This window comes from Prenolepis imparis, unplaced genomic scaffold (genome assembly GCF_030444845.1).
Source record: "Prenolepis imparis isolate NDT839.2.m4 unplaced genomic scaffold, iyPreImpa1.0 SCAF_5, whole genome shotgun sequence".
Lineage (NCBI taxonomy): Eukaryota > Metazoa > Arthropoda > Insecta > Hymenoptera > Formicidae > Prenolepis > Prenolepis imparis.
Window position 1 is genome coordinate 3,627,656 of NW_028141163.1, and position 25,474 is coordinate 3,653,129.

The 25,474-nt window shown below is 32.7% G+C and overlaps 3 protein-coding genes and 1 long non-coding RNA gene across 4 annotated transcripts in view; 2 read left to right on the forward strand and 2 right to left on the reverse strand.

The window, feature by feature from the left end:
- The window catches only part of LOC145936460 (uncharacterized), a 76,157-nt gene extending 68,151 nt beyond the window's left edge, over positions 1 to 8,006 (reverse strand). The window contains exon 1 of the long non-coding RNA XR_014425396.1: positions 7,868 to 8,006. This is a non-coding gene — a long non-coding RNA (uncharacterized LOC145936460). The remainder of the gene's footprint in view (positions 1 to 7,867) is intronic.
- Positions 5,373 to 6,874, forward strand: LOC145936737 (uncharacterized). Its single transcript, XM_083039210.1, has 3 exons — positions 5,373 to 5,598; positions 6,189 to 6,318; positions 6,385 to 6,874. Exons 1-3 carry the CDS (start codon positions 5,468 to 5,470, stop codon positions 6,871 to 6,873), a joined length of 750 nt encoding a protein of 249 aa, XP_082895336.1. The 5' UTR covers positions 5,373 to 5,467; the 3' UTR covers position 6,874.
- LOC145936441 (2',5'-phosphodiesterase 12) lies at positions 7,934 to 10,872 on the forward strand. The gene is made up of 7 exons (XM_083038679.1): positions 7,934 to 8,113; positions 8,591 to 9,141; positions 9,297 to 9,436; positions 9,657 to 9,943; positions 10,031 to 10,186; positions 10,355 to 10,475; positions 10,589 to 10,872. The coding sequence occupies exons 1-7, from the start codon at positions 7,934 to 7,936 to the stop codon at positions 10,849 to 10,851; spliced, it is 1,698 nt and encodes a 565-aa protein (XP_082894805.1). The 3' UTR covers positions 10,852 to 10,872.
- Positions 10,873 to 13,178: 2,306 nt separating this feature from the next.
- Caper (RNA-binding protein 39-like protein Caper) lies at positions 13,179 to 24,492 on the reverse strand. Its single transcript, XM_083037669.1, has 9 exons — positions 24,363 to 24,492; positions 24,157 to 24,268; positions 20,346 to 20,410; positions 18,277 to 18,600; positions 17,432 to 17,636; positions 17,004 to 17,270; positions 16,653 to 16,828; positions 16,359 to 16,529; positions 13,179 to 16,030 (listed from the first exon to the last, which is right to left on the reverse strand). The coding sequence occupies exons 2-9, from the start codon at positions 24,244 to 24,246 to the stop codon at positions 15,733 to 15,735; spliced, it is 1,596 nt and encodes a 531-aa protein (XP_082893795.1). The 5' UTR covers positions 24,247 to 24,268; positions 24,363 to 24,492; the 3' UTR covers positions 13,179 to 15,732.
- Positions 24,493 to 25,474: the final 982 nt, after the last annotated feature.

The following is a 25,474-nucleotide window of genomic DNA, read 5'->3' on the forward strand; positions in this document are numbered from 1 at the left end:
ACTGTGCTACCGTGTCGCAACACGGAATACAAAGAGCAGATCAAATTTAAAGCGCTTATACACACGATGCCATCGGCTAGATCTTCGAAGGTGAAATACTACTTGGAGAACACAAGCTATATCGCAGCCCAAATATAATACTATCAAAAAAAGAACAAACTGTTACAAAAAAGAAAATTACAATATAATTTTGTCACGAAAACAATTATAATACTTAAAAATAAATACAATATTAAAAAAAAAATATTAGAAAAAATCTACAATAATAATTTAAAAAATTACGATATAATTTTGTTGTAAAAAAAAATTTTAAAAAGAAAAGACTGTTACACATTTCATGACATTTGATTATCGGAGCGACTTTTCACAACAACATGCTCATTGCCGTGCGCGATAATAATCGATTTCGGGTGGTAGTTGTCCTTCGGTGCCCAATTGGATTTAATTTATGATGACCATTCGTAATCAGATAGAATGAAACGTGCGGAGAGCCTGCGGTGCTCATTACCAGCGCGAACGAAATAATGGGCATTTCTCTATCGCCGATCTACGAAGGGATTCATATCCTCGATATGCTCGAACGTAAAATGTTCTTCAACAATATCTACAGCTATTTATCGCATATTCACTTCTCACTTTCCGTCGAACGCGACGTGTAGGGTAACCAGAAAGAATTTTTTTAAACAACGTTTACTTGCGGATACAAATCACTTATAATTCTTTCGATTCAATTAATTCATAAACATTCAAAGGTATAAAAGTGAGATTAGAGGTACTACAACTCTCTACGATTAAATATTTACATTGCGATACGTGATTCTTCTCTTCTGACGTCTATTTCGTTAATCACGCGTTATGTTAAATCGCTCTCGATTTGTCTCGGGGAAGAAAATACTCTCGATCTGGTACATCTGTGTACCAGAAGATCATTCGTTTATCGAGACGTTTCCAGATGTTTCGCGCGGGCTCAAGCTGTGCAAAGATAAAAACTGAAAAGGGGGGAAAAATGTGGGAAGGAAAAAAGAGAAGGACGAAAATGAGAGCGGTCCAAAGTTTCTCCGACCCAGATTTTCGCCTTTGCCATAATCACACGCGACGCGTTTTAAATGGCAGAAGTAAATAAAAAATCCCAGACGTTTCGCGCATCTGCCCGAGCGCACCTGGTCGCGCGAGAGATACGTCTCCGATACGTTTTCCCGTTAATTAAGCAGATATGAGCAATTTGCCAGTAATCATGTAACACGGGTCTCTCCCAGTCCAAGCTGGCTCTTCCTTCAATCTCTGCAAAGTTCAGCCGGCGCCACGTCGCGCACCGGACGGACTTTCGATTTTCTTTCGGGCTTCTCACACGCGCCGCGAAACGAAACGTATACTTAATATAAATCTGTTCTTAATTTGTGCTCTCTCATGGTTTGAATTTATGCCGCAAATTATACCGAATCACCTGTCTTGACTGTTTGACCGAAATAACCAAGCAAAGGAGATAAGACACATACATAAGTTGCGATGTTTCTTTTGTTCTACAAAAAAGAACTCGTTAATACACTCGTTTTCTCATTCTTCATTTGCTTTTTTCTATAATTACACTTCAAAAAAATTGATTAATTTAATAAATATGGGAAACGTCATATATAGAAAAATAGATGTGGAAAACAATATAAAACTACATGTAAATTTTTCCCGCTATCCCGTTCAATATAGCTTCAACGAGAGACTTTTGAATTTCGCAACCTATCTAAAGTAGAAATACAACTCGTAAAAAAATTTAAATTTCTTGTCTTTACAAGTAAAGGTCCCGATACCGAAAGAGGGTAAGTATAATAACTAACCTTGTCTCGATATGATATGATGTCGGCAGGAATAAAAGCCGGCTGCTCGGCAGAGATTGTCTGGAGAGAGAGAAGTTTTAAATGAGAGAATTATCTGCGCGCGCGGGACCGATCGAAAACACGGTTTTGCATATCAGAGCTGTTATACAAAGCGCAATTCGTGTTCCTCCGTCCGTCGCCAGAAAGTCGGCGGGATTATGCGGGCCGTGGGCCAGATATCCTTTATGCAAATTTTGTGGGTGCGTGAGCGCGAAATCTGTCGTGTGGCGGGAGAGCGCGCGACATTGTGCAACCTGATTAAAGTCGATAAAAAAAAAAGTCAATTAAGAAACGCGAACGCAATTACGCCGAGAAATCTCTTCGCGATCCCGACGTCGCGATAAATTAAATAAATGCGCCGGCTGCGCATTGTCTGCGAATGTGATTGCGAATAGTATTTAGGTCGCGATGGTGATATTTTTTTTTTGCATAATATGTAAAACGGATAAGAGGAGATACTCTTTCAACAAAAATATAATAATTCAATTATTCGATTCTCTGCCGAATCGAATTATTGTGAGTGTATAAGACAAAATTATTTTATGTATGAAAAAAAATATGAGATGCGTTTTGATTATATATTATGATATTGATTATAAATATTATATCTGTTGTATAATATTTTCTATCGTTCGAATAATATAAAAGTCACAACTAGAAAAATTCAATTTTGTATTATCAAAAGATAATTTTACTCGATCGTTGAAAGAAATAATTTTCTAAATTACTCAATTCTAATTTATTAAGCCAAAACATTTCAGAAAAAATAAAACTATTTATTACAATTACATATAAAAATAATAAAGATTTTTGTTATACAATTGAAGTAAAAATAATATTTAAAAAATAACAGAAGATGTAATTAAAGAATAATGTAATATAAGAAAAGAGATCACAGCAACTGTGAAAAGAAGAAATATCTACAGAGATTATATAAAACAATAAAAAACATTAATCAACGATCGTGCTTGAAATCAAGCACGATCGTTGAATAACATCTCTTTTTTTCTTTCCTGGAATGCAATCAATTCAATTTGCGGAATTCGGGCAACGGGTATGAACACATCAGACTTTAAAGATCGTCCCTGATTCCGCGGCTCGGGTGTGGCTTGGCCAAACGACTTAATAAAGGCGCACGCAATATCGCAATACACGTAATACGTATATAACGGCGATTAGCATCGATGCAGAGTAAAAAAAAAATTCATTAGCATAAACACGACTGTCCTTCACGATTGTATCGATTATGCGTTTAGCCTACGTCTCTCTTTAATTTTCGACACTGGACTAACTTTCGGTTTCATTTCTCATGATCTCGCGGACTTTCTCGACGAATCAGTTACAATTATGTAAGCGCAAAATGACGAAAATTACATATGAGGATTTATGAGACGAAGACGTATTATTATATTAAGAAGATCGAGAAATGATGATTTGCAATGCTAATTGGATAAACGCAGAGAATTTAATCGGTTAATTTTCTTCAACTTGCTCGAAGAAACTTCGTTTAACACTTTATGCTTTATTCGTTACATGACAATGCAAAAAAATATTGTGATTCTTTTTACTATCAAATTACTGAAAAAATATATAAAAATTTAATTCTTGTTTGTTTAAAACATAAATAGTTCTTCTTTACTCTTAATTGAAAAAATTTTCTAATAAATATTCAAATATATCTTTCTTTTCTTGTCTCTCTGTTTATTAGTAATATCAAGATATAATTAGCAATAAAAAAACGGCGGCTATTAATATATTAATGTCAGTGGAAAATGTTGTCGCGCGATTACTCTGATTTATATCCCGCATTACGAAAGTAACGTTGGATTTACATCATCGTGGATTTATGTCTGCGAATAATGGAATCGACAAGGTGATACGTCGAAATAATGGACTAAAAGGACTTACTCTGGATAAAAGGACATGAAATCAACGATATGCTTACGCACGCTCATGCGTGAAGGTATTAAATCATATGAGATTAATAATAATCGGGCGTTCACGGTCATCGCACGCAACCTGGGACTCGATTCTTGAATTCATTCGCAAGAGAAACGTATACGCAAATTCGGCTCTTACAGAAAAGTTGCAAGTTGATTGACTATCGCATGGCTTTTAGCCAATCAACTTGCAACTTTTCTGTAAGAGCCGAATTTGCGCATACGTTTCTCTTGCGAATGAATTCAAGAATCGAGCCCCTTAACGCAAACGAACTCGTTTTTATTTACAGCGAGTAATGCGCTCGGCATGCGTTTCTATAATTAACTGATAATATCGCCGCTTGTAACTCAGGAGAATCTAAGAAAGATCAACGAGAAGTGGAACCTATAAAAGCTATTTCGAACAAATTATACGACGAAAAAAAGAACAGATCATAAAAAAAGATTAGTACAAAAATTGTTCTCATAATCAGTATAAAATATAGATGGTTTGTGTAGATGAACTGTTTACTTAAACCTGAGATAAAAATACTGACAAAAGATGCATATTGATAATTCTCGAATTATGAATCAATAAAAAAAATATTATATATTATATATAATATATATTTTTTATATATGTGTATATATAAACGGTTATAATAATTATAATTATATTAATATTGCAATAATAAATAAATATTAATATTATTATAAATTATATTATATATTTTCTCTATTTAAAAATTTTTTTTAATTTGGCTTATTTTTTATTGTGAAAATTAAGTTGGAGAGTTGAAGATAAAGATATAGCATATTCTTTGCTTTTAATTTATTTTTTAATAAAATTATACACACAAACAAACTCGAGCTTGTTATAGAGCTACTTAGCATTAAAATTTAACAATCAAGAAAGCTGTGAAGAAATCTACGTTTGCAATAATAAATACATAATGTAATAAAAGATTGTAAAAGCATAAAATCTTAGCGGTTTTATCGTATTTGAGATATATATATAATGTTTGCAAAAATTCTTTTTAGGTCTATGGCATTTGATATACGTATCTTTGAAACGATAAGATAATATAAACATAACTCTTTGCTGATGGACAAAAAATACAAAAACGTAGAAAAGTACAATATAAATATAAGAAATGGAATATGTAATTCTTTCCACTTGCACAAACTCTTTCTCTCTCCCCTCCCCCCTCTCGCTCTCTTTTCTCCTCTTTCTTTTCTTCAATAATATATCATATTATTGTTATATTATTATATATTTACGCTCATGCTATTTTGCGTTACAGAAAACATAAATAAAGTGCAATTGCAAGGTCTGAATATATTATATCGTCGAATTTGTCTTGACACACATACCTTTCGTGCCGCGAAATTTGCCATTTGTATCGACGAATGTTCGATATAACCTCGATGAATAATCTCTGTGAGAAAACGCATCGCATTTCAAAGCCACCTTCGTTGTTTACCTCGTTATATTTGTCCCGATTCACGTTTGTCGATCGAGTCCCTCGAGTCTTGTTCGTCGCGCGCGATTCGCGATAACCTTCGCCGAAGGAAATTTGCCGAATCCGAAAAGAAATCCTTTGAAATCGCGGGCACTATCGTTCGCGCGCGTCACGCTGATAAATATAGATCACAGATAGGCTTTCCGGGGTCGTCCGCATGAACGCGACGAACATCCACAATTTGAATAATGTCAAAGCATGGACGCCCGCGATGCCTCGCAAACAATCGGACAACATCGTGTCCTCGAGCTACACGACGATGAGGGCATTCATACCATCTTACGAAAAGTATGAATATTTATTAAACTTAATAGGGAACTTAATAAGGATGGGAAAGAAATCCGACCCGAAATTACATTTAAATTCATAGATATATAATAATATAATAATATATAATAATATATAATAATATAATAATATATAATATTATAATAATATATAATAATATAATATAATCATATTAGATATATAATATAACATAGATAAATAAATTAAATACGATAATAGGTATAATTAGATGTTTAATATATCATAGAATATTATATCAATAGATTTCCCAAGATAATGCGTTAAAATTATTCTCATGACACTCATCTTTGCAAGAAAACAAGATCCTATGCCGAAAAAAATTATAAAAAATTATCTTCAATCAAATCTAAAGCTTCTAAAAATTACTAAAAAATTATAATAAATTTTAAATAAAAAGGAGAAGAGAATGAATAAAAATTAAAGAAATTATAAGGAAATTTTTCTTGAATTGTCTACATTGAATCATTTTCTTTGCCGATTTTCAAGGAAAAATATGATATTTTTTATATTATATTTATATATCAATTATATATTATTATATAAATATATTTACGATTCAATTTCTACAGGGAAAGACATCCTCGCATTGAACAATTGCTCTCGAACGACTATCAGCGTATTTGGTGGAAGGAGAAGCAAGCTTGGGACAGGAGCATGACTTGCCAAAAAATTGCGTCTAAAAAAATATTACCTCGTACGGTAAGCAATTATTAATAAACAGCTTTATTAATTGTGCGAGCGATGATTAAATGTACAAATTTACAGTTGATTAAGAGAAAAGTACCGACATGCGTGACCGTCAAATATCCAACTAGAGCGGAACGATCTAGAGGAAAAATGAAAGAAATTTTAGCAAAAAAATCCCATCCTAACAATAATAAGATTGAAGAAGAAATAACCTCTGCAAAACACGATACGAAATTAGAGGAAGAAATAAAATTAGAAGAACACGAAGAAACAAAATCTGAGAAAAGCGAGAAAACGGATGAATTACAAGGAGAACCTGAGGAAACGATATCGAAAAAATACCAAGAAACTAAATTAGAGAAATCCGAAGAAACGAAATTAGAAAAACACGAAGAAACCGAGGAAGAAAAATGCAAGGAAGCGAGATCAGCAAAAAACGAGGAAATAAAATTAGAAAAATTTGAGGAAACAAAATCGGAAGAATGCGAAAAAACACAATTAGAAAATAACGATGAAGATACAAAAACGGAAAAACACGAAGAATTAAAATCAGAAAACGAAAAATAAATCGTTGCATTTTATATTATATTAACTATTTCATGAAAAAAAAAAGATACAAGTAAAATTAAGACTGATTAAAGAAAATATGACTTTGTGCAAAGATAAAAATATCCTAAAATAAAATAAAGATTTAAGCAGATTTAATTTGCTAATCGACACGAATTTTATTTTATTAAATTTTTTTTCTTATTAAATATATACCGGGTGTCCCATTTTAAAGGACCCACTCAAATATTTCAGAAACACTGCGTTAAATCGAAAAATGTTTCCTACAAAAGTTGTAGGGTTTCGAGGGGGACATAACATAGTAATATTCATATGAATTGGGCGGCGCCTCCAAAGTCAAGTGAAGGTGAGAATGAATTTTTTAAATGGAAACCCATATTTTGTATTATAACATCTTTTTCTACTAATTAATTTGAACAACTTTTATCTGAAGCATTTTTTTATTTTCCTAATATTTTTTCTTCTTTTCAAAATTCATTCTCACCTTCATTTGACCTTGGAGACGCCGCCCAAGGTCATATGAATATTACTATGTTATGTCCCTCTCGAAACCCTACAACTTTTGTAGGAAACATTTTTCGATTTAACGCAGTGTTTCTGACAATGAGATATTTGAGTGGGTCCTTTAAAATGGGACACCTGGTATATAAAGGTCTGCATAAGCGCCAATTTTTTTATAACCTTCTGGCTCCATCTAGCGTGGTGTAGAATAATCAACAGACAAATTTGTCGATAAACGCGATTTATCGATAAACGCGAAAAGGAGCATCACGAAGATATTTATAACCTCAAAAATTTATTTTCTCCCCAATATACAGTGAAAAACTTTCTTCTCCCCTTAACTAATATTACACGCTGAAATTATTAAACCTCATTTTCGAGGAGTCAATCAATCTCAATCGAAGCTGTACCGTCTACTTCGAGGTGAACGAAATGCAATTGCATTATAATGCAAAGTGCGTTCGGGGTTAAATTGTTCGCTTACAGAGCTCACCTGGTCCCGTCGTCGATCCTCACGTCGTTTCGCGGTAAACACGCGCATCCGAGACGCGTGTTCAGGATGAACGAGGCGTTCCTCCGCTACGAGAAGGGTAGCGAGGTGTTCGACATCTCGTTCCGCTACGTGAACGAGACGATGAAGGTCGACCGCCAGTTCAACTTTTCCAGACAGATCGCGGAGAGCGTCAACAATTTCCTCAAGAGAGTCGACACAAACGTTTGCAAAATCATAAATAAAAAGGTGAAAAAATTAATTTTCTCACCTTTTTTATTTATATGATTTGCACGCGGAGTATAAATAACATTTGCTAATCAAAAGAATAAAAGAATATGTACTCAAAGTTGGTATCTATAATATTCAAATCTGATGTGTAGAATGAATGAAAATTAATGAATAATTTATACGTGCTTTTTTTCCTTTTTTAAAATGGTTTATATCAAAAGAAATTACATTTTAGTATAATGAATTTTACTATAATTATGGTATTATATTTCACAACGCAGGATGTTCAAAAATAGTGCTACAATTGAGAAAGAAATTTTCTTTAACAATAATTTTATAAAGTTTTTTATAATAAATTTTAAAAAATTTCGAAAAATTAACTTTGTAAATTGTGAAGAATTAATATTTCTAAATATATAGACTTTATATAAAAAATTAAATATAGCACATAAACTATTAAGTACCCAGTCATGAGAAACAAAACTTTTTCTTTAGGTGGAGAGAAAAAGGAAGAAAAACCCTACTTTAGATACTTGTACTCTGCCAAATGACAACGTGGATAATGGGAAGATCATGCTTCTCAAGGATGATATCAAAGTGGATGGCGATGTATTGTGTGAGAGCCTTCTACAGGATACCACGGAACTTAAATTGATCATTTTTGAGAAGACGTTCTTAGTGAAGCGAAATGCGCCTTATATCATCAATATTTCGTTACCATCAAGCATACTAGTGGGTTTTCCGACTTACCCATCTAAATTTGAGTCGCTGTACACTGACACGAAACGATCGATATTTAACTGGTACAAAAACGACGCTATTAACAACAAACCAAATTTATGGACACACGTAGGGAGTGAATATCTGTATATACCAAATACATCTGATATTGGTTGCAACTTGAAGATCAGCTGCGAACCGCGGAACGAATCGGATTCTGGTTGTAATATGGAAGTGCAGTCGAAGAGTGTCGTGGAGGCTGGTCCTGGACTATGTCCATTTGACATTCGACACCAGTTTACAAAACATAAATTAGTGGGCAGAAGGTACACAAACACACACATTTATATACGATACTCATAAAATGTGTATAAATATGAGATAAAAAAATCTGTATTGTGCATAATACAGCTAAGAAATTATCTATTATGTCATATACATTTTACTTATATAGGATATTTATTAATGGAAACAAATTCAGTTTTAGAATAGTATCCTACAATATACTGGCAGATACATATGCTGATTCTGATTTTTCCAAGGATGTGTTGTATCCATATTGTCCACAATATGCATTAGATATGGACTATAGAAAGCAATTAATACTCAAAGAAATAATAGGTATACATTAAGTATATAATTTTCAAATTATTTAAATCGTTTTATCAAACGTAAAAAAAATTCCTCAAAAAAATGTTCTAAGTCTAAAAATGATGGTATTATTTGTTTTATTATTTAAAAAAATAAGATCATAATTTTTGGAGTTTCTTCAAGTTATTAAAATAAAATATTATTTTAGATTATTAAATTAAAGCAATAGTTTATAATATATTTTGTATAGGATTCAACAGTGACATAATTTGTCTGCAAGAAGTTGATAGGAGCATATATGAGTATGATTTACTGCCATCCTTGTACATGCTGAATTACGATGGTGTATTTGTTACAAAAAATGAAATTAACGAAGGACTCGCCACGTTTTTCAATCAGGAAAGGTTCGAGAAATTAGGATTTCAGTTCAGTGTGATGGCTCAAAATACCGATTTTCCGAGATTCGCCGTTACTTGGTCCAAAATTAACAACGACAAGACGAAGGAGAGATTTCTTAGTAGAAATACAACCATTCAGGTAATTCGCTTATGATGATTGCTTATTGATGATATTAATGCCAATATTAGTGTCAATCGAAAAAATAAAATTTAATTATGATTTTAGGCAACGACGTTGAGATCTAAAGAGAACCGATCTGAAATCTTGATCATCGGGAATACGCATTTATACTTTAAACCTGATGCGGATCACATACGTTTGCTGCAAGGATATTACGCGATTACATATATACATGAAGTGGCGAAAAAGATACGAGAAGAGGTATTTTTTTTCGATAAAAATTATTTACATTTATACGTTCAAGGAAAATATAATTTGAGAACGTTCTAGTATTCATATAAATTATTCAAGTCAAACATATTTTGAAGTTTCAATTACATATATTGTATATCATAATTTTGCAATTAACGATCGTGCATATGTTGGCAGAATCCCGAATGTAATGTAAGCGTGATACTTTGCGGAGATTTTAACAGCGTGCCAGAATGCGGCATTTATCAGTTAATGACTGAAAATTACGTTCCGGAAGACTATGAAGACTGGAATAGTAGTGAGTGATTTTTCATATTAATTTACGCGAAAGCTCATTTTAATTCCGTTGTCTGTTAATTGAATACGATGTGTACACAATCGAAATTGTATAAATTTATCTTTATTTTTCAGATTCTGCGGAAGCTATAAAAAATGTATCTCTAACGCAGGATCTTTGCATGTCCAGTGCCTGTGGTACACCGGAATATACGAACTACACGCCAGAGTTCTCTGGTTGCTTGGATTACATATTCTACGAAAGAGATAAATTCCAAGTGGAGCAGATAATCCCGATGCCTAGTAAAGAGGAACTTACTCTTCATACGGGTTTGCCATCCGTAGTGTTTCCCAGTGATCATATATCTTTGTGCGCGGATTTAAAATTGAAAGAATAATAAATGTACATATTGAAATGATCTGACACATATATGATGCTGTGCCTAGTACAATCACTTCATCATCACTTAGATTAAATATGATGATTAAATCAGACTGCATTTACGCACGAAACATATATATACATATGAAATGAAATATATATGAGTTTATAGCTATCAAACATTAATGTAAAATCTTTAACGTTGTCATTGAAACTTTTATTTATGATCAAAATATATATCTACTATTTCCTAATTTTGATATATAAGGGGCTATGCACAATAAAAGAAATAAGGAATAGGGAATAAAAAATAAAAAACAGTAACAGAGAACAGTTCTATGTAAAACATGAAATATAATTTTGTAACGCAAAATAGAGGAATATAGGAATAGTGCTAAGGTGAAATGATGAAATTTCTCTATTCTGCGTTACTATAAATTACATTTCATATATGTTTTATATTAAACTGTTCCCTATTTCCTGTTCCTGTTTTCTGCTCTCTATTTCCTTTCTTATTCCTTTTATTGTGCGCAGACCCCTATATTTGTATATTTTAATATATAACAGAATTAATTTCCAGAAAATTTTAATCATGTTCATGAATATGTAAATATACACATGAATCAAAATAACGAGAATTTTTAATACTTTTATTTACTTGGCATATATTTTTTAGTTTAAAAAAAAAATTATGTAATTCATTGTTTTAATGAAAAAGTTAACGTATAATTTCTTAAATTTTTTTATACAAAGTTAATATATAAATTTCTTAACTCTTTTCTGAATTGCGCTCTAGTTCATTTTGGTGATTAATTTACATACAAATAGTATGTTATATATACAATGTATACAATTATGCATTAAACATATGTATGCAATTACACTCACCAATATGATGCGCAACAGTGGAGCTCTATAGTACAAAGCGTTGACCTATAACATATAAAAAATACAAATTATATATATACAAAATAGTTTTCAAATTAATTAATATTTGAAAAAGTCAATAATGCGCAATTAAACTTTCATTCATAAAATATATTTAATAAAATTAGGTCAAAAATTATTAAACTTTTTAATTGTGTTTTTAGATCTAAATTTATATAAAATATAATAAAAAATTTAATTTTTAAAAAGTAAGTTAAATAATTATAAATTAAATTATATATATTAACTTATAAACTAAATTATATATATTTATATATTAATTTTTATAAATTTGTTTTAATTATAATTATTTACCTCATGATTGCTTCGCCGGTGCCCGATGCCTCCCCGGGCCTCCTCCTCCTCTCTTTGTTTGTACTTTAGCACTTACACAGCACACGCTCGCGCATTAATTAGCAAAATTAAATAATCGCACGACACTTTGAACGACACTCATCCCGACATAAAATACGTTAACCGTACGCGACTCTATACGGCACTTAGGATTTTAATCGCGCGATACTTTGTGTAGAACTCCCGACATTAATCGCGACTTTTCATATTCCCGCTTTTAATTGTATACACGCATTTTATGCGCTTTTGTTAATTATATGCGACGTATATTTGAAAAAACAGCACGCGACAAACGAAACTACAATCGGCGACGCACGAAATTTACGCGGAATGTCGCCGCAGTGGTGCCAACTGTCTAATGAGAAATTATCAGCCTTTCGCGATCGATTAATCGATCATTGAAAAGATCGATTAACATAGAGCGCTTTACTCGACGTCACTTGGAACAATATTTTGAATAATATTTTGATGGATCAATTATATATATTTAAAAAATTAGATTTCAAATTATATTTCATATGTTTTATATTAAACTGTTCCCTATTTTCGATTCTTTATTCCCTGTTTCTTACTTATTTTATTGTGCGCAGCCTCTAAGTCTATTTTAATTGAATTATTTATTCGTTCTTCTTTACTTCCATTCATATTTAAACATTATAAATATATTGATTATATATAAAATTGAAGGATTGATCAACTTTTTTCCATACAAATAAATACAAGTGAATATGAATGCGAAAAAATCAGTGCTAGATAGCTAACAAGTTAAGAGTTATTATACGGGCTATAATTCTTTATATACTATATATTTATATACTTTATATATATATATATATACTAAAATTCTTTTTTTGAAAAATAAATAAAATACTTGAGATCCACTTAATAAAGTATGAACTATTATATTAATAATAATATAACAGCTCGTAGCTCGTATTTTCTTGGATGGATCCCAAATAAATTTTATTTTATATATATATATGTGTATACATGAATGAAAAATGAATGAATATGTGTACATATGTACGTACATGTGTGTTAGGAATGTAAAAAAACGCATAATTTGGTTTATAATCATCAAAGTATACATTCATATTTTGTTAATACGAAGATACAATAAAGTGACATTACTTATGTGTCTATGACGCTACTTAGAATTATAATTTACAAAAACTTATATACAAATTAACTCTTTCTTCGACGGCTCGATCATAGAGGACTATAAGTAAGAATCTTAAACTTTGTTAAACTACAAACTTCTGTCACTACACAAAATATTTTCAGTGAATCTTTTATTCTGATTATATTTTATTCTGATTTTTCTTTTTTTTCGTTTCGCAATGGACACTTTATCAAAGTCTACATTTTTATAACGATTAGAAATTCTGCATAATTTATGACTATCTAAATCAGAAAATACTTATATATTGCTCGATATATAAACAGATTCTTTTCTAAGATATATCTTAGAAAGGAATAGAGAGAAAATGCTGCTTTTTCATAAATAGTATATGATGATTGAAATATTCTTTTTTTAAATCTATATTTCTTTTCTATCGTATATTTGAAAATATGCAATCATGTCACTTTACACGAAACGTTGCAATATATATAAAGATATTATATTATTCCGCCCTTTTAAATTATACGCCACATAAACTGAGATTTTAAAAAATGCGGTATTTTCTCATTATTTAACCAAATCAACACAAAAATCTAAAAAAAAAAAAAAAAAAAAATTATTTTAATTTAAAATTTCTGTTGTAGTTTAACGCAATTGTTTATGTCAACAGTATATATAATTATACGAACACAAAGATGTAAAACCCTTACAAATCCTGACAATTGTTTTGTTCTTTGAACAATTATTTCGAGTCTATCATTCGCACAATAATTTTATTAGCCTTTTATTCTCTTTTAATACAAGAGCATTTCAGCAACAAGAAAATTTTGCGAACTCCAAAACCTAGATTATTCCACTTATTATTTTTATTATATAATAGCTGTGGTGTATATAGGTGTTTTTACGTATAACTAAAAATTCTAATTGCATTTTACTGTTCATAAAGAGTAAAATTTTATGATATATATTATGTAGTATCTGATCACACAATAGCTTTTTATTAAAATGGTAATGTAATGCAAAATTGCATAAATTGCGTTAAAAGTAAAGAATATCTTATCATGAATCAGTGTATTAGCCGAGTGAAAAGTTTCTAATATGTGTAGATCTTTTGTTTCTATCATACATTTTTCCTCTTCAATTTCCACATAAATATAACAAATCTAATGTATACTTAAGATAATTTTCATTATTGTAAACCTTTTTGTTACAATCATTACAAGCGTACCTTAATCCTTTCATCCCCAATATAAATGTAATGTAATAATGTACAAGCTCTACATAATTTTTAAAATTTTTAAATAAATTGAAAATAGAATATATTCTAATTAAATAAATTTTCTTCCTACTTAAATCGCAGCTGCAGATGTAATCTAGAGAAGATATAAACTAAAAAGTAAGGAATTTTGAAATCACACAAATTAGGCGATACAACAGAGAAGTTTTATTTTATTATTTTAATATTTAGACGTGTTTCTCATATTTTAGATACAAATTTTAGCATTAGAAATATATTAGGAATGAGAGAATTAAGGTTTTCTCATCCAACAGAACAGTTATAAATGATTGATTGAATATTACACAAAATCAAGTTTAAAAATATCATGGTATATTGAATGCGAAACATAATATGTTGGTACGTGTTTGAGACTTCATCTCATGTCAATAAATATGTTTTGTAGTTTTGGAAGAAACATAAACGTGACTGTCTTGATAGAAACAAAACTGCACATACTTTATTATAATTATTAACATTTTGAATCTGTTATAAATCTTTCTTTTATGCCTTCTATTTTTGAATCATTTTATTACTAGGACATGTTTATGTATACGAAATTAAAAAACCATTTTCAAAATTGTGTATACTCTTCTCATGACATAAATTCTTTTTATAATTTTGATGCAAGTATATAAGTAAAAATATTTCAGGTTATAATATATTGTTTATTATAATATTACCAAGAAAAATTCAAAACATTCAATATCTTTCATATTATGTGAAAAAGGAAAAAAAAATTAAAAACACAAAACATACATATAAAAAAAATCATTTACTTTATAATCAATAAATTCTCTAGTCTATCAATTTATGTAATTCGAAATAGCCAGATTCAAAATGTTGAACAAAATACCTCGTATATTCTTCGATTGTAAAATTTTGATCACATTTTGATCAAAAATTCGATTCATATGATGCATGATGCTGTGAGACGATTCAAACTTCTTGCATTTACGATATGCTGTGAATTTATGCCATTGTAATACAACTTGTTCCAGTGCGATCCTCAAAAACTCTTAAAACTTGAACTCATTCTTGAAGATCGTTTCCTTTTTCTTGTCAATAAAAAAAAATGCAATCCTACGCGATAGCGATGAAATGAGTGTGTGCGTGTGTGTGTGTGTTGTGTTGTGTGATAGAGAATAGAACGCAATACTATAGAAGAATTTACACATCAGTGGACGATTGTTGCACGCTTGCTCGTTTTAAGATTATCACATTCCTCTTCGCGGCGCGCTCGGCACCAAGAGTTGCAACGCAGTCATCGCGTCCGGGAACAAAGAGTGATAATTCACTACCGGCACGTAGGCAGCAGTTATGACGCGACCGGCAAACCATCGACCGTGTAGCGAGTTTACGGCCGCCACGGCGGTTGCAATCGACGGACACTTAACATAAACGTTGCCCTGCGGTGACGCTTGGTCCACGTACACATGCAATACACCGCCATGCTTGTTGCATTCCTCGATTACATCGTCGCGGATTTCTTTCGCCCAATTAGGATTCGTCTCACTGAAATCAATAATGATAGAACGATTATAAATGTGATTTTTGCAAAAAAAATTATTATTAGTAATATTTATGACTTTACATATATTTAATAAAATAGATTAATGATTTTATTCAAAAAAAATGTTTCTATACAACAAAAGCTTGTCATATTATCATTACTTTGCATACTACTATTTACATATATGCTTAAGTGCGATAATATTTTTATTTAGCATATATATTCCCCCTAGTGAAAGTATGGTATACATGACACCAGGTCTACAAATATGCAATTTACGAATTAAATTCGTAAATGTTGCTTTGATATGAGAAAATCTGGGCGACTTACTTTTGTGGGTCGAACATGTTCGATAACATAAAGCACTGTGTCGCGATTGGAGGGGCTGCCTGAGGTGGTGGCTGTGACTGTGTCATGACTGGAGCCATATTTAAAGCGTTTGCCGCAGCAGGAGGAATTTCCAGGCCGGTACCTTCCGCCAATTTGAACATCAGCTGTAATCTGCAAGAATTAAATTGCGAATATTTTAATCATATTATATTGTATATAATTTTTATGTATATATGCATATTTATATTCTTTTCTTATGTGTGCGTGTCTCCTTTTTAATTATATTTTACGTACCTTCCAGTCGCACCGAGATCAATACCACTACGATCTAATTCATCTGTATCGAGAAGAGAAGGTCCCTGAATCAGATCAGTTCGTTCCGTTACATTGCCAACTTTCATAGGTCTACCAGCAAGCTCAAATCCATTCAGTTGTTCTAAAGCTTTCTTTGCATCATCTGCATTTCTGAACTGAAAATGTAATAAAGGTTTTGAGTTTTACAGAGATATATTTAGCAGAAATATATTTAAAACATCAACATTTATATAAAAGATATAGAGTGAATTATTGTATAAAGAAATAATAATTTGGCATATATTTAGAGAAAAGACTTTGCATAATAGATAAGACTATAGAAAAACTTACTGTCAAGAAACCATAACCCTTGCTTCGTCCGGTTTCAGGATCCATAATTAACTGTATGTTATCGATCTTTCCGAAAGGCTCGAAAATTCCGCGAAGCATATCTTCCGTAATATTAAAGTGCAGAGATCCCACGTACAATCGCATTGGTCCCGTTTGTCCTTTAGGCATTAGATTTGGCATAGAATTGCCCATGCGATTCTTCTCAGCTTGTGTATGCTGTACTACAATAGGTACTCCAAGTAGCTTTTGTCCTGACAGACCGAGAGCCTGCAAAAAGCAATGTGAAGGTAAAGAACATATTTTCTCAGTTATTTTCGTTCAGAAAATTTCGTTTAGAAACAGAAGCTCAAGAAATTATTATTTTGAAAAATATTTCTTTGACCACTTATCTTCAATTGTATAATAATATAACACGAATGTATACTCACGAGTGTTACACTTTCTGGATCTTTGAATTCGACGTAAGCAATGCCCTTAAACCTTCGAGTTTTGTTACATGTAATAAGTCTAACATCTTGCACTTTGCCAACACTCGAGAAGAATTCCTCTAAATCACGTGCTCGAATTCGCTGACTTAATTGCATACAAAAAACAGTTCTGGCATCTCGCTCCTCTGGCGTTAATTCATCATTTCTGAAAAACAGAATTATTATTATCAGTAAATATAAAAAAAGAGAGAACATGTGTGTTGAAAATTTTAAGAAAAATTCTGATTTGTAAGTTTGATATTGTTGAATATTAATTTCTGTTACTATAATATGTGCGCAATAGTAACAAAACAAACGAAACCTCATATCCAAATTAATTTAGCATAAATATATCCCCCAAAATCATAGATTGCAAGTTCCATGATTGGGTCTAGTCAATTATGCAGTCTTCCTGTTATAAAATCTTTACTTAGGATCGATCATATAATCATTGCATATCAATTGCAGATTGAGAAGCAAAGATCTCGTCATACAGCAGTAATGTTCTTAACTTTATAATTCCATCATCACGAGAAGATTATTAAGTTTAACAATTTAAATTTATAAATAAATATTAAATAACTAAATTTAATTTATGATAAAATCAAATTTTATCATAAATTAAATACGCGCGCGTGATCTGGCTCGTTTTTAAAAAAGTCCAGATAGACAAAACAGGTCAATAAGAGATGATAAACCTAGTGAGCTAGTGACCTACGATATGCGTTGTAAACAGCGGAACCTTTCCTCATTCAAATATTCAATCAAAGTACAAATGTTTCAATTTGTATAAGGTATATACTTACATTCCAAGGGGACTATGACCTTTTCCGAACGGCGGTCGGGCTCTAGGAAGAGTGAGCGGAGTTAGCGATCTCTTTCTTCTTCTATCCCTATCCTTGTCTCTGTCTCGCCTCCCTGTCTCCTTATCCTTGTCGTCACGATCCCTGTCACGGTCCCGCTTGTCTCGTGATCGCGATCTGCGTCGACGATCCCGATCGCGATCGCGATCCCTCTCTCGATCGCGATCCCGATCCCTGTCTCTGTCACGATCCCGCCGATCCTTGTCCTTGTCCCGACGATCGCGATTTTGAGATCGTGAACGAGAACGCGAACGATGTTTGCTTTTCCTAGAAAAAGAAAAGTACTTCAATTAAAAAGGTTCGCTCAAAATGAAGGGGATCGAGTAAAATTGTTCAATTCGATAAACCTTTAAAAACCAAAGTGAAGACACAAGGTATCTCCATGTATAATCGTTTATTGCAGATATATGTCAGGATGTATCAGAGACATATTAGCTTATATTAAACGTCAAACTAAAAAGAATATCAAAGTTAAGATGTCACTGTTTGAGCCATAAACTTGATTAAATACTGAAAAGATGAGGAGAGAAATAAACGATTTATAAAATTTATAAAATTTTCTAAAAGAATTTTGACGATAGAGAGGTCTGAAACATTTTGCAAGATAATCCCTAAAATTTATAGAATATATTATTAATATGTATAATTAGGAATAGAAAAAGATTTCAACATCTCCATATATTGATGTTTATAATAATTATGTTATTATAACTAAATTATGAAATTATAATTATAAAATTTTGTTATTGCAGAATATAGGTATATCACTAACGTATTTAGATTGAATTATATAGTATAATTTTTTTTTATAGAAAATTTAAATAGATAATGTAGTACATGATATATATAAAATAAAATGAAGCGCTTGAAAATATGCGTTTCTTTAGTTTTCTATTAGCAATACCTACTTCAGCCACAGAAACACAAAGTTGCGTCATCAAACTTTCTTGTACTTAATATCGAGTTTACCTAAGACTCGGTTGTGTTAAGATAACGCAATGCCATTCTATATAATTTTCTTTAAGAGTCTTTAAGAATCATTAAGAATCAAAATATGCAATTTGAGTTCGCGAGAGGAATCTGTAATACAGATATTCTTCCTATATATATACTTACCATCGTCAGGTTTAACCTTTGGAATTATCAAATTAAGCAGCATTTACACTAATTGTATGGGGTCTATAACAAAGAGAATAAAACTTCAGATCGGTCTATTAAGTGGCCAGTTGCTAACGCTGCTTCAATTATGGCACAAAGACATTACGCGAATTATGCGAAATTACAGCGGTGATAACACAAGAGATAACACAATAAAGACTTTCCTCTTTAGTATAACTCAAATTGACAATGTTATATGCAGAAATTGATAGTGCATCAGAATTGACATGCTAACACAGTTACTCGAATTACAATTTCGTTCAGACTTTTTTTTTAAATTTGCCAACTTGTATAATTGTATATTTTCGAGTTGAAAGAATATCCTAACAAAGATGTGAAAAGATTGGCGCAAGAAAAGTGAATGAAAATGAAACCTTTTACAGTTTCCAAATTTTATCGCAATCTTTTCTCGCGATTAAAGTCCATTAAAATTGAATTGGAAAATCAAAGTAAGTCTCTAATTTTTAATCGCTGTGCAAAACGCGTTTTCATGTTATCAACATCACCCCTTTATTATTAATGCGTCGCATTTAAAGCCATAATTCAGTCATCATCGATACAAACTGTTTAATTTAAAAGCGACCCAAATAAAAATCTCAAAACGTGACAAAATAATAAAAGCGAGATGAGATGGGTATTGTATCGATAATTGTATTTTGGGGAAAAAACCCCCTTTAGATAACTACCAGGTTTTAACACGTAGGGTCACCTATAATCTTGCTTAGTTTCAAAGTTAAATACGAGAAGGGTCGTGCAATTAAAGAGTCTCGTAACTCTTCTCATCTACATTCTCCATTCTTAATTAATCCTTAATTATAATTGTAAATAGTTGAGAGAAATGATGATCTACTCACCCAGACGATTTGCGACTAGACCCATTCTCCTTGGAGGACTTGTCTTTGGAGGAGGAGTCCTGCTCCTACGAACAGCAAACAGTTGAATGCCATGCCAGCCAGTCGATGTGGCAGGGACGCGCGAACAAGGGGACAAAAAGCAAATCGTAGAACGTTAGTAAATTTCGTAAAGACAGTGTGGTTTTTTTGTTTTCGCTATATAAAATTGATATATAACAATTAAAAACGTTATTATCTCTTTTTCTTTGGGTTCTCTACGAGTATCAAATTCGACAAGAATTGGGAACGAGAGAATCTCTTTTTCTTATCCTGTCGATATATTATTTACACTACAGTAGCAACCTTTCTCCTTGCTGCGGAAGAGCAATGCTTTTTTTTTCATTATTATGCTGGATGACAGAGACAGACATCGGCGTCAATTCTCGTGCTTTTTCTCATCTTTTTTTTTTGTCCGTTCGTTTTACTTTTCCAGGACTCTATAAATAGGTCTCCGAGAGCGCTGAGGAAGGGAAAGGTATAAGAAGAGAAGAAAGAAAGAGCGAGCGTGAGAGAGAGCATGTGTGATAGAGAAAGAGAAAGAGAAAGAGAAAGAGAAAGAGAAAGAGAAAGAGAGAGAAAGAAAGAGAGAGCGAGAGAAAGAGAGAGCGAGAGAAAGAGAGAGCGAGAGAAAGAGAAAGAGAGAGCGAGAAAGAGAGAGCGAGAAAGAGAAAGAGAAAGAGAGAGAGCGAGAAAGAGAGAGCGAGAAAGAGAGAAAGAGAGAGAGAGAGAGAGAGAGAGAGAGAGAGAGAGAGAGAGAGAGAGAGAGAGAGAGAGAGAGAGAGAGAGAGAGAGAGAGAGAGAGAGAGAGAGAGAGAGAGAGAGAGAGAGAGAGAGAGAGAGAGAGAGAAGAGAGAGAGAGAGAAAGAGTGAGAGACGGGGCGAGCATAGCGATGCGACGCGGTCGCAAGCACCTGGCTCAGACTTACCAATCGCTTTATCGGGTTTTAGGAAAGCATTGCAATCTTGGGTTGAGCATGCCTTGGTCTTTAAACTACCAATGGCCAACCACACATCCTTTTTCTTCTGCAAAAGAGAGCCCTCATCAAAGACAGCACGATTTCAAAGCGAGAGACGCGAGTGAGCAACCCTAATCGCTACGATTGCCTATGATTGCCCGCGCGCATTTTTACCGATTAAAGGGAGTGTAAGTCTCTCGTTAATATCAGGGGATCGTCAAATCAAAATTCCTCTTTCCCTCCCCGGTACAGGGAAAAAAATCCGACCGGGAAGTCACTTGTTCAAGACTCGGACACAGATCCGCGATCTGGCCGAGTCCAAAGAAAATGTTTCTTTTATTCTGGCATTATATAACGTGAAGACGTTGTATTTAATAGCAATAACGTATGCTATAACAAGTAACGAATATTTCTTCTCATCATTTGGAAGATGAACTTTTTTGTTCGTTCAATTGACATTAAATTTGATTAAGCTAAATAAATTATTCTTACGAAGAAGATAAAAGCAACATTTTCTTGAATAAATTTAATTGTAATTTTTTTCCACACAATTTGCTGACCAGTTTACTTTTGTACCAGTTGTACTTTCATATGGCCGTTTATATAAACACAAAATGTAACTACGAGATGCTTACAAAGTTCCTATCCAGTTTCTTGAAGAAACATTTTTTGACATATATATAATAAAATGTATTATAATAATTTACATAAAAAATAATATATTATAAGGAAGAAAATTATTGCGCGCACAACTTGAATACTTGAGCTTTTCTTTTGCAAGATTATAGCTCTATGCATACACATGCATATGCTGTATAAAGTGATGAGTCAACAAGATGGATAGGCATTTTATAAACAACTCAGGAATGCCGATTTTTACAGAATACACAAAGCATTGCTGAAATCAACGTATGAATTTCGGAAGCCTGACGTGTCTTCTGTTGCACCGCAAATAAGTGTTGTGATACCTGATCGATGGCATTACCTAGAAGGCAAATTGCTATCATTACAAGTTGTACAAAAAAATAGTGAGCGGGGTATTTAAATATTTTGTAAAATGAGCTCGCTCGCGCGAACCATTGTATAAGTAAAACATTTTGAAGTTCCATAAAAGCACACTAGAGAATTTTAGCATTTTGATGATTGGAAATTTGATAGATGCATTTTATAGCTTTGCTATAATAAAAATCAAGAATCATGTTTCAGAAAAAATAAATTGAGAAAAGTATTCAAACATAATATAAGGATAAACAGATAACAAATCATATAATACGAACATAAACCAGAATAATATTGCAATATACAATTTTATAAATCATAATAGGATATTTAAAAATCGGCAAACTCCACGTATTATTATTATGTAATGTAATATAATTAGATATACGAAAATAAAACAAATGATACAGAATTCATCAAATAAAACATGGTGAAAAAAAAAAAAAAAATAATATATTTATAATTTAAGTGTACTTAACGAAAGTGTAATTATAAAATGTATCATTTCTTATAAATATTACTTTCTTCAGATTCATCCTTGAAGAGAGAAAGAGAAGAAGGATATGAATAGAGTATTATCAGAGTGTTATTATATAAAATATTTTCTTTATACCTTATAGGTAAGAGAGAGAGAGAGAGAGAGATAATACCTTTTTATCTAGGCAAAACAATTAATCAATTGTTAAGTAATTTAAGAGAAGTAGTATTGCATTCAGAGAAATATTGTTTTGTACCATTAAATGCAACACAAGAAAACATTTGATTTATCCAATATGTACAAAAATTGCAATTGTACTAATTTTTGTACATATATGAATAATTTGACTTTGAATCAATGTCGAAATCCTTCAAGTCACAAATTCATGAACCTCTAAACAATACTTGGGTCTGCCTATCTTTAAATTCGTAAATGCCAAAATTCAGAAATCCTAGGAATCCTTCAATTATACAGTTTGGTAAATTCTCAATCAGACATTCTCTTAAATTCATTCAGACACATACTCACACATTCACTCAGCTTTTCATTCAAATAGAAGCAAAGACGTCTGTGTGATTCCTGTCTAAGGGTACCAATGTCATCACATGTACAAACAGCACAAAACTTTCCATCAATTATCACTGTCAAGAACTGCCTCGTGTGCAACGTCATCATGACGATGCATGATCTACATTCTAATGTATTATAAAACGTTAAAAACGCCTTTGTGAGACAATAAAATAAAAAAAAATGTTTTAAATAGAAAAAAAAACGGAGACTAGAGACAAAAGAGACAGAAAAATAAAGAATTAAGTAGAGAATGATGTTAGATGATTGCTATATCTTAATACCTCGTCTTTCAAGTGCATTCTAGGTACTCGCTGGCGAACATCCTACGAGCGCGAGGGTACATGTTACGTACCATCTATAAGTACAGAAAACGGAGGTGTTGATCAATAGTTGATACATCAGAGAGACAAGGGCGTACTTTGTCTACACATATATACATGTATATAAACTATCCATATATCACAAAGAGAGAAAGAGTAAATAAATAGAATGAGTGAGAATAGGGGTGGGGGGGGGGGGGATAGAAGGGAACAGAAGTCGATTCTCTTTCTCTCCTACATGGCGACGAGTGCGTGTACTTAAAAAAATAAAGATAAAAAGATAAAAAAAAAAAAGCACGTCTCGTGCATCCAGACAATGCGATTCACAAACGTGAGCGAGACGAGGATGACCGAGTGACACAAGACAGAATGATGAGAAAGAGAGAAAGAGAAAATGACAGACAGAGATAAGAGGTGGGTAACGAAATTGTCGAAAGATGAAAGCTTACCCCCTTCTTATAAGGTGCCTCCAGCATCGCTTCAACATCCAAATCCTCCGCCATTGCACGAGTCGGAGAGCTCTCTGAAACGCCACGCATTAGCAGACCAGACTTTTTCACGCTGTTTCGACGAGAAGACAGAAAGACATATATATTGTGTGTATATACGAGAAAGTGCTCGAGACCGAGTTATTTATTACGAGCTAATAACGTACAGATGACGAGCGCTCTAGAACAGAACGACTCGAGCACTGTTCGAGAGATTAAGACGCGAAAGCGATCGGTTACGCGAAAAACCTCGACGACGAACTTAGCAAAATGGCCGAATTTTCCGAGTGTCCTCCTCCTCCCGGAAGTGACGCCCGTCCCGCCAATACGTGAGTCGTTTAGCGACTAGAGACTTGGCTCTTCCGCTGCCTGTTTCTCGATCGACCAATCGGAGCGAAGAAATCTCCCCTCCTTCCATCCCGATTGGTCAGGGTGCGAGCCCATGCAGCGGAATAGCAGAACGCGGAACGAGAGCGGAACCAATCAGAACATTCAATTCCGCGTAAAGGAAACGCGGAACGGCTCCTGATTGGTTCCGCTCTCGTTCCGCGTTCTGCTATTCCGCTGCATGGGTTCGCACCCTCACTTTAGACGTAGCCACTTTCAGCTCGAAGCATCGCCATCTAGATATTTCTGCTTCATGACTGTCGCGCGAGACAAAGGAAAGTTCAACGATATATTTCTATCCAACTATTCTATATTGTAAAAATATTGTTGTTTATATTTTTAATTTTATGTTAATTATTTTTTTCACACAAGTCAGATGCTGATAGAAAGGAAAAGTCGGAAAAATAAAATATAAATGGAAATATCTAGATGTCACGCGATAACCAATCAACGTCGCGCTTCAGCGGAAATGATGCATCGCGAAAGATGATTGGCCGCCCGTCATTCGCAAGAATCTCCAAACATTTCCGTTTACGTTCATCGTTCAGTAAAATGTTCGTTCACGAACGTGTGTGAATTCGCGTTTATATACACATATATGCGTACACTTATTAAATATATATAATATATATATGTATGTATGTATGTGTGGATATAAAGGTATGATGGAGATTGAGAAATGGGATCTTCGTGTTTATTAATAATTTTCTTCGACGTTGTGTGAAATACGAATCCAGAAACGTATCGCAATTAGCCGGTACGATTAGGAACCATTGAAGCTTTCTGTAAATTTCTTCCCGATCCAACGATAGCTTCCTACGGTTTCAATTTCGAAATTAAACGTAGCGGCTCCTTTTCAACATGTACGAGAAACGAGCAGAGATATAATCTT